This window comes from Phaseolus vulgaris, chromosome 9 (genome assembly GCF_051622355.1).
Source record: "Phaseolus vulgaris cultivar YP4 chromosome 9, ASM5162235v1, whole genome shotgun sequence".
In the NCBI taxonomy this organism is placed as follows: Eukaryota; Viridiplantae; Streptophyta; class Magnoliopsida; order Fabales; family Fabaceae; genus Phaseolus; species Phaseolus vulgaris.
This window is the reverse complement of record NC_143506.1, coordinates 33,794,188-33,805,023: the sequence shown is the minus strand read 5'-3', so window position 1 is coordinate 33,805,023 and position 10,836 is coordinate 33,794,188. Positions and strand designations below refer to the sequence as shown.

At 27.8% G+C, this 10,836-nt stretch overlaps 1 protein-coding gene across 1 annotated transcript; it reads right to left on the bottom strand.

The window, feature by feature from the left end:
* Positions 1-7,663: 7,663 nt before the first annotated feature.
* Positions 7,664-9,784, bottom strand: LOC137822948 (protein RGF1 INDUCIBLE TRANSCRIPTION FACTOR 1). Its single transcript, XM_068627983.2, has 4 exons — positions 9,492-9,784; positions 9,136-9,381; positions 8,838-8,978; positions 7,664-8,278 (listed from the first exon to the last, which is right to left on the bottom strand). Exons 1-4 carry the CDS (start codon positions 9,498-9,500, stop codon positions 7,952-7,954), a joined length of 723 nt encoding a protein of 240 aa, XP_068484084.1. The 5' UTR covers positions 9,501-9,784; the 3' UTR covers positions 7,664-7,951.
* Positions 9,785-10,836: the final 1,052 nt, after the last annotated feature.

The window sequence follows — 10,836 nt, the reverse complement described above, 5'->3', positions numbered from 1 at the left end:
CATTGTTGGTAAGATATGTTTTCAACAACAAATCATGTAAAACATAAGTGTTTCATATGTTAGATGGTATAACATTGTGTAGTCTTCCTTTACATATATGATAAAGTATTTATATCTTAGTCGATATGCACATGGTCTAAGTTAACCTCGTACTACAACCAACATATATATGTTTATTTTATGTTGTAGGAAACGTCTCTTGCTTTCGTTTGATCAAAGAGATTCATTCAAAGACAAGTTATGTGAAGTGGTCTCTTGAATGAAGAGTTAAACCTAATTTTTTTCAACAACTTCCTGACACAAAATATTTCAACTTTGGCTTAGTTATTTGTCATGTACAATGTGCACTTTTACCATATATTAGTGCAAAAGGCTATCCTACCTATAAATGAGTATTGCCAACAATTTGCATACAAAAGAAAAGTAATTAAAGTTATGTGGAGTTCATTTAATGTAACATTCATATTCAAGCATGTCATACATAGAAAGGACATTTAAAAGAGTTAAAGTTGTTCAATGGCCAGAAATAGTCTCTTAGCAAATATATTCTTCAGTGTCTACATAAAGCCAACTTTCAAGAAGAAGAATAAATATCCCCTAATTCATAAAGCAGAAACTCTGTCAAATATCTAGATCCAAAAAAGTTTCAAAGAGAATATTATGAATGTTCATGTAGCTAACCAGGAGAGAGTGCTTAACCTTGTATTCATTGAAATACACAATCCCTTCCTAGAGAGCTAATCTGATGATCATATTCACACAAACTTCATATCTTAGCTAGGAGTGGCTTGGGAAAATAATATTTAGTCGTCAAGAGTGAATTGGGAAATAATATTTGGTTTAACTAGAAGTGGTTGTTGAGAAAGAATACTCAGTCAAGTCAGAAGTGATTTAGGAAAGAATACTCAACAAGGTCAACCAAGAATGATTGGTAATCGAAAGAATACTCAATAAGTTAGGAATGACTTGTGAAAATAATACTCAAGGAATTAACCAAGAGTGACTACGAGCCTAGAAAATAATTAAAGTTACTTCTCAACATTAACCTATCTCATGGAAGTCAATTTATTGTTCACTTACTTTTTTTTATCATATAAGCATCATATAAGCAAAGAGAGTTATATAGTAATTAACTATACTTTAAAATTAATTATAAAAATAGTTATATTAGATGTGTTAATGTGAATTAACTCGGTTCATACAAAATGATTCAACATAGATCAAATTAAAAATTAATTTAACCAATTTACTTTTTGGTAAAGAATTTCTTTTTACAATTTATTGTAGTATGATTAATGTAAATTATTTTCTTCCACTGTATATAGAATTATAATTAAAATATTAATCTATTTTACTAAATATTAATTATAGTTAGAAACTAATATCACATAAATAATAAGTTAAAATCAAATTAAACATTCAATTCATTCAAATATCATTAAACAATATTTAAATTTTAACTAAAATATCAACCTACATCAATAAAAATAACAACTAATTATTAAAAAATATCATTAAAAATAATAACTAATTATTATAATTTTTATAAATAATTATCATTTCCCTCCAACTTGATCCAAAATCACAAACTAAGTAAATCTAGTTTAATTTATCCTATTTAAAAATTATTTTTTCAATCAAATCTAATTCGACCACGAGATAACCGAGTTGAGTAATAATTTTTAACCCATTTTACACCCTATTACACAATGAATATGTAACTATATGTAGTAGTTGTTTTGTGGTTCAATTATTGTCCCATACAAAGTTTGTGAAGCAATGCAATACTACTTATGAAAAGGAAGAGAAAAAGAAACGCACTGACTATTTTCGGCAATGCATTTTTATTAATATTTTATTTTCATGCATGAACCTCGAAGAAAATCCCATTATGAGCAATAAATAAATAAAAAGGTATTTTATCATGAAACTTTTCTGATGTGGCTCCTATCGAGCTCTGCCCCCAAGAAGCTGCCATTTGCAACTTTGTGTTCTTTCCTTTTAATTTATTCATATACAAATGTTAATGACGTTATCACTAGATACGATATTTTTAAAAACAATTCTACAAAATTATCAAAAATCAAATGATCTTAACCATACTCTGTTTGCAACATTATTCTTGTAATACTATCTATATGTTAATAAAAAGATTGTAATTATCACATTGAAGTAATTGAATTTCTTAAATAGTAATCTAAAATCTCAATTCTTTTGTCATAGTCATAATAAATATATATTAAGGAGAAAGTTTGAAACACATAACTTTATTCAGCACCTAAAATTGAAAAATATATTTATATAATATGATAAAAATAAACGGATTAAGATGAAGAAGATGTATTGTTAATCGATAAATTGACAACAAAATTCCCTTGAATTTATATTCTTTTATTTACTTTTGCTGTTAGAGATCCCAAAAATATTTCATTTTATATAGGTGGATGCAAATCTCATCTGATGAGTCGGTTTTATAGAGTTGAATTAAACTTAAAATTCACTTTCATAATATGGTATCAGAACTATTTAAAACTTATCCTATCAAGTACTTGTTGTGCCTATCGTGCCACCCGCTATCGGATCGTTACTTAAAGTTTGTAAACTTTTTTTGAGAGTAATATTTCTTAGTATGGTTAACGCATTCATGAAAAAAAGAAAAGAAAAAATGAAAGATTGTTATTGATCAACCAAGAATCAACCATGAAAACATCAAAGTAGATGAAGAACACTGCTTATGAACTTATAACATAATTTCGAAACCCTTGGAATCCATTAATAAAGTAGATTATATGTAAAGAAATTTATATGAGTATTTAATATAAATTTGTTGCAATGATATTTAAAAGTTATTTTTGTGAAAGTGGGAGATTATAGCCTACTTCGTAGGCAGTTTCAGCTTGGGAAAACTTCCTGGGTGCTGGGCATGGCTGAAAGGTGCATAATAAAGACAACAACATATTTGTTTTATTATCGTACTTAAAAAGTGTTCGTTAGTGGGATCCTTTTAAGAACACAGTTTTAGAGGCCCAAAAGCACATCAGATTATGTTAGGTTGGATAAACCATTATATATATAATAATAATATGAGGATGGAAAGGAACATGAACATGAAACTAGAGAAGAGTAAAATAAATAAAAATAAACCCTAACTCAACCAATGAGAAGGATAGATGGTGAAGCACCTTCTGTGGAAAAAAAGAGTTAGTAAAGACGTGAAATTTGGAGCATTATGTGCATGACGTCACTCTACCAAGGGCACATAATAAGCTGTAGAGAACTTTTTCAAGGGCATGGAGCTTTTAGGGTTTTCTCTACTCTCACCATGCATATGCTTTGATGGACAAATGCTTTAACTTTTTCGTATATTGTTTCATAGTTGAGATTAATTTGTGTGAAAGATAGAGGTGGTGTCAGATAACATACACTACAAAAATAAAATAAAAAAACTAATTTTAAAAATTAAAACAATTAGTTATTAGTTGATTAAATTAGAAATCATTTTAATAAATTAAAAAAATCATTAGTATTTAAAGTAATTTTTATTATTAATAAAATAATTTTTAAATTGGTATCTAGTCATTAGTTACTTACTACTTTACATTCTAAATTAGTCTCTCAATTATAAGTTGGAGTGATGAATCCTGACCCTTTCGAGTCCTGTAACAATTTTTTTATTGAATTAAGAAAATTATAAACTTGTCCATTCAATTCGTTTTGGTTAGTGATTTCAACTCAACTAGCCCTTTCTTTCTTTCGTGATCAAACATATTTGAGGGTTCAATGTGACTATTGTCACTTCAACCAACACACAAGATGAGACTTTACCACCGTGTTAATCTACCTCTCACTCATGAATATGTTTCTCTTGGTTTGGAATTGTCAAGGTGCAACTTTATTCATTCTTAGTTATTTAGAGACTAATAGAATCTAAAATATTAATAGCTAAAATTTTGATAGCTATTTTAAATACCAATTTAAAAATTATTTTTTATATATTTTTTATTAATAATAGAAGCACTTTATGTATAAATATTTTTTAATTTCTAAAATAGTATCTAATTTAATTAATATAATAATTAATTATTTTTAGTTTCTAATTTAATTGTTATTTAATGACTTTCTTATAATAGTTAATTTTTTTTATCCATAATAAAAATGAATTAGTGAGTGAGAATACTAGTTAGTCCAATTCATATTAAAAAATATACAAGGTGATGAAGCATAACCCAAGATATGAAAACATGATTGAAATGATAAAATGAGACAAAAAAAATAGCATAAAATTTATTTGCTTATGTTCTTAAGTTCTATTGGGTAATATTTGTTTTTTCTATAAATATTTATAGAAGGAGTTGATGAGGTAATAAATAGAGTTAGTGGGAAATAATTGAAGTGGGTTAATCATGTTTTACAGTAATAGCAAAGAGTGTTGGTGAGAGTATTGTAATGGGTGATTATGACTTGAAAGAGACAAATTCAGATTTGCAAATCTGAAGTCTTGAGTATCTTCGAGACTGGAATCGAAGTTTCATTACCATAAATATTCGTCATTCTTTGCAAAGTCCTTTTGTGTGGGTTGCCCTTAACTTGTGGCCAAAGGTTATTCCTATCATTGCAAAATAGAAGGCAAAACTTCTTTGAATCTCAACTTCTTTTTTTATTTTTCATTTTTTTATTGAATTTGTGGGGCTCTTTATACCTTTGTAAAAAGGATGAAAATGTTGGATGCCTTTTTATTTTTATTTTACATTAATCATAGTTGGAAAAAACAATTAATATTGCTAAAGATTTGCCCATAAAAAAACATTGTCGAATATTTGAACTCCATATACTTAAAATAATATTAATAGGAACTGTTCTCTAAATTATTTGATTAAGAATCACAATTTGCTATCACTTTTCTCAATTGCTATTGGTTCACTGTTTTTTTTTAGGTGGGGTTGATTTAAGAAGTACTTTAATTTTAACAATTATAATCATACAAATTTATTTTAAATATGAAAGAGAATTATAATTATTTAGGTGGAATTGATTTTAGTAATATTTTAATTTTAACAATTAATCGTACAAATATATTTTTGAACGTAAAAGAAATTATAAATAATAATATTAACCAATGAAACAAAATAAAATGATATTGGGTGTGAAATTTATATCTTTTGCTATAAGTATATTTCATTAATGTAATAGTTCAAATCACTCAATATTTTCGAGAGAAACACATATACAAAATTTTATATAATTTAAAAATTCATGAAGGTGTTATTAAATTGAACTTATTTACATTAAAAAAATTATTAAAGAAAAACTAATTTAGAAAAAAAATATTAATTACTATATATTGCAAGATTAGATATTATTTATAAATTAAAAAAAGTTATTGGTATATCTAAAATACTTTATATTGTTAAAAAAAAATTATAAACAAAATTTTAAAGGTTTTAGTTACTAATTATTTTAAATTTAAAAATTAGTAATTAAAGTATTGATAGCTAATTAAATACCAATTTAAAAATTAATTTATAATTTTTTACTAATAATAAAAATTAATTTAAATTCCAATAATTTTGTAATTTATAAAATAATATCTATTTAATCAGTACATAAGTAAATTTTTTTCCTAATTTTTTTTCTATTTAATAATTGTTTTGTTGTGTTATTTATGTTTCAAATAAAATATTAGTCATTAAAATAAATCAAGAGTATAAAGTATGCATTTTTTTCAATCACGTGAAAATTATAATTTAGAGCTATAGAAACTTCAAATTATTATTTATTTTACTTTGTGAGATAAAAACAATTTTGTACTTGTTACAATTATAATTAATATGTTTTTTATCTTTGTTTTTTACTATTTTTTTCTTTTTATACTGGGCATTTTTTTTTTTATCTAAGACATATATTTTTTTTTATTTCTATCTTATTATTTATGTATGACATATAACAGAGTGGCGATAGATCTTGGTAGTGGTTGATTGATTCTGCGAAAGCTAAAGTAGAGAAGAAGAACAGAACACCCTATGAATGAAAAGGAAGAACCAAGAATCCAGAAAGCCAAGACAGTAAAGAGAAAGAGGAACAACGAAAAAGAAGTATATTGAATTGAACTTCTGTATGTATTACAAGAGGTATATGCGGGTATAAAAAGCAGTAAAGAACAGGGAACCCAAAAGGTGCTAAAGAGAAAAACCTAAACATAAAAAAAAGCCCATATGTAGGCCCAAATAAAAATACAAAGTACGATAGTTTATCAACATAAGAGAATTATTTTTTCAATAAATATATTTTCTCTTGTCCTCTGCTCTTTTTAAAGTTTTCACTTGTTCTAAATAAATATTCAATACAAACCAGTTGTTTATTTTTACAGTTAACTTAAAATATTAAAACATATCCATGGTTACATAAACAAAATGAGAACAAAATAACGATGAAGATATTTGTTATTGCAACTTTTTTTTTTTGTTTGATTTTGGTCGAAATGTTTCTTTTTCTTCACTTCCAAAAGCAATAATGACAAAACAAATGGTTGTTTTGGAAGGCAAAGCCCACTCACAAGGGAATTTTTGTGTTTGTTTCTGTATATTCCAAAATAGGGGTTCTGTAAGCAAAAATTGTTTCTAGAATAGGGGTTGTAAGCAAAAATTGTTTCTAGAATAGGGATTCCACAAGCTAAAGGTTTTTCTAAGGAAATCCGGAAGACAAAAAAACCATTTTATAATATCTTTTTCAGAATATATATTTATTTTATTTTCAGAAAGGTAAATCCAGAATTTATAAAATATATTTCAAAAATATTATAAAAAAAGTATCCAAGTCATTTTTAAAAGGATAAAACAATATTTTCCAAAAATAATGGAGTACAGGAAGAAACTTGTTGGGGTGCAGGACCAATTTAAAAATCATTTATTACTTAAAATAATATCTAATTTAATTAATATAATGATTATTATTTTTTATTTTTAAAATTAGTTTTTATTTAATAGTTTTTTAAAATAGTGTATTTACAAATATTTAGTGGAAATCACACAATTTTAATAGCCCATTAATCCAATTAATGTTAACTGTTGTTTGATTCTCTGCTGTCATTGTGAATCTTTTTTCACCATCAATAAACAAGGTTCTTTAAACAAAATAATGAAATTAAGAAGCGACCTTATGATGACACTTCTCAAAAGAAACACATCCATGATTAACGTTTGTATCTTGGATAGCACTTCGCCAAAAAAGCATTATCTTTTTTTCCTAACTATTCTTTAGCATCTTAGTAAGTAAGCATAGTTTTTAAAGTACTATAAGAAGCAAATTTTTCTCATAAAAAAGTAACATGCAATTAATGATGGCAAATTTTCTGTAATTACTTTTATTTGGGTAAACTTTATCAAGGTAAAGCAGCAAGGTTGTAAGAGTTCTCGATAACCAACGTAATTTTGAATATTCCAAACATAAATCACTCGTGTCATGAGAGATTATTAATTTATTATGTGTTAATCCTAAGCTATTAAATAAGTAACACACCGCATGTTATACAATTTTAAACGGTTATAGGCGTAACCCTAACTATACGAAAAACATTTATTTATTTAATATTTTCATCTTCTATTTTTTAAAAATTAATTAAAGATATTAAGTACATACTAATTGGCACACCAAACTTCGAAAGAAAAATATTTAAAATAATAATAATAATGCAGAGTATTATAAAATGAGTCAATGTAGAGATACCCTAGTTGGAATGGGCATCCACGTGATACCACCGAACAATGCTCCGACCAAGTAATAATTAATTTAAACTAAAGACTTCAATTTCGAGAGTGAGAGAGAGGGTTTTGAATATCCCACTTCAGTCAAAATATCCTATTATTAATAGTTAAAAAATTTAGAAATATTTTTTTTTTCTTGTAAACTAATAATCCTTATGTTACCCTAGTTAGGGTTACGTCCATTGATGGTGCTAACACAAAGGAGATCTATGAGGAATGCCTTTCCTTCTACTCATGCTAGTGGCCATGTCTTCATCCGAAACCTTGTTGGTCATTGATCTTGCACACACATTCCACCCACTACGCTTCTTCCTTACAATCTCCGTGCAAGCCATGCTCATGTTCTCTGACCCTGAAGATGAACTCATTGGCTCATCACCGTCCACAATGGTTGAACCAGTCATTTCATCATCGCCCATCATCTCTTGTGGGATCAGAAAATCAGAGCTTAGTTGCATTGACTTGCATGTTCTCAAATAGGGAGAGAGGTCCTTGTAGTGTTTCAGCACAAAATCCACCTACACATTATACATATACATGATAATCTATGTATACAAAAAATCAAACTATTTAGGATAGTAATCACTCTTCGATCACTGAAATCATACCTATTCTTTTTATTTGTTTGTTATATACACTCACCTAACTAGATATGCAACTAAATAGTTCAAGAATTAATTGAGATTATTAGTTCATTATAATGTAGAAAATTACGCATGAACTTATGTTATTAGACACACAGAGAAAGAAAAAATTATAGTGTAAATATACATATGATAGATGATGATATGATGTGAAAAACATATATAAAGAAAAATTATGTGTGTAAAATGTCAAAAAAATAAACATTGCTCTAACTAAGTTCAGTTTGTTGATGTTCTACTTCAATTCATTTTACTTGTGTGTAGTCATTGGCACAATTATAAGTAAACTACAGAAGGGTTTTAGATTGGTGTTCAGTGAAGCATAAAGGGTGTCACTTGTGTGTAATCAGTTGCACAATTATAAGTAAACTGCAAAAGGGTTTTACATTGTTGTTAGTGAAGCATAAAGGGTGGAATATGCATGTATATATACCTTGCATCCTAGAGAGCAATGGATAAAAGGTTCTTGGAGACTTCTATCACAGGAAGTGCAGTAGTTTCCTGACCCCTTGAATTGCCGGTTTTGTGGTCTCTTCTTGATGAACACCACCTTGGCACTATTGATGGTATAAGCCTATAAAATTGAAGAGATTTTGAATTATCAAACCACACACAGTAATATTATTGTTGAGTTACAGATTTAGTAAAGTTTCACTGTTACTAGGAAGGACTAATTAATCAAGAACTCATTTAGTGCACTAGCTAGCACTTAATTAAGCATGTAGATATACCTGCACGTTGGAGCAATCTATGAGTTTCTGAAGATCTTCCAACCTGACAACATCATGATAAACATAACGGCGAACCTGAAGAAGCCTATGGAAGCGATGGGAGGGTAAACAGTGGGGACAAATACTGGTGCAACAATCTAAGCAGCATATGTTCTTCTCATTCTTTTTTGCATTCTCATGGTAAGAGCACCCCACAAAGAACTTTTGTGCATAAAGAGCTTCCAACCATGCAGGTTTTAGGTTTCCCTACATCAACCAACACCAAGAGAAACCTTGTAAGTTATTTGAACCAAAAGGGTCATCACTAATTAGTATGAATTTGCATAGACATAGGAGAAAAACAGGGTAATTCAAACCATGATCATATGTGGAAGGAAGGCTCTTTGAATGATCTGCTTGTGCTGTGAGGAGGAATGAGAAAGAGAGAGAGAGAGAGAGAGGGAGAAGAGCACGGGAATAAGAGTATTTATGGAGAATCACAAGATAAGAAAAGGACATAAATTTATTCTTCCTTGAACAGGTAGACACCATTTTGTCCATAGGGTAAAGTTATTGAAAGAGAGAGAGAAAAGGCAAAGTGATAAAGAAACAAGGTAAGATATGAGAGAGGAACGTGCGCGTTGTTTCCGTGTCTCCCATTTCTCTTTGCCTTCCTAAACTATTCCTTCCTCTCCTTGGCTTAAGAGCTCTTTTGTTAAACAACCTAACCTCTCTTTGAACCAGCTGCAATTGCAACATTTTTAATGGATCAAATTGGTGTCCTAAAGGAAAAGGAGAAACACTTTGCTTCCCAAAAAATTAAACATTAGTCCTTTCAAATCACAAACCTAAGATACCCTTTACTTTTTTAATTCATCATATATTACCTCAAAAAAATAATCATAAAACGAAAATGTTGGTAACACTTTTTAGTATCTTTTTTATTATGTGTTCAAAATTATGTAACTTTCTGAGCGTATTTTATATTTAATTTTACTAATCATATATACTTAAAAAATATTTTTTTTCTTAAGCATCCTTCATTAAAAATTGATATAAAATTAAAAAATAACTGTTGGAAACTCAATTCTTAAAGAGTATTTTTGGGATGAAATCACTAATTAGAGAAAATAGCTTAAAAAATTTATGTTTAAGTATTTTTTAACTCATAATTAATATAAGAGAAATAGGTCTCACCCTTAATAAAAAAATTCAATCATTCAAGATTTTTTTTAATCATAATATAATATATTCATATATGTTTATTGAAAAATAATATTGTAATTAATTCTCTTCAGAATCTACACCTGGTTTTGCTTGTATAGACAATACATTGATCATCATATAAGCAACATACACCAGAGTAAGCTACCAAAAAGAAACTATTAAGATGTCACAATTTTATATTAATCCATCTTAACAATGAAATTCATAATTTAACTCATTCCATCATCATTTCACCATATTACACATAGATCCACATATCAAGAATATTCATCCAGAAATATTTACAGACGCCTTCTGAAATACTCATTAAACATCCTATTAGAGACTAACACATTTCTCATATAAACATCTCACACTTCAACTTCATAGATAAATTGTAAGTTCAAGACATCTAGAATTCGAGGCTCACAGTGTGTCAGATGTGCATTAAACCCTCTTTCAGCTTCTCACCACATGACGACTTAATCTATAGAAGTTAGACCACCAATGAAATCA

Coding starts and splice junctions, on each gene's coding strand:
- LOC137822948 (XM_068627983.2), bottom strand. Junction 8,979..9,135: donor TAGATTGCTCCAACGTGCAG/GTATATCTACAT, acceptor TCAATTTTATAG/GCTTATACCATCAATAGTGC. Junction 8,279..8,837: donor ATTGCTCTCTAGGATGCAAG/GTATATATACAT, acceptor TATAATGTGTAG/GTGGATTTTGTGCTGAAACA.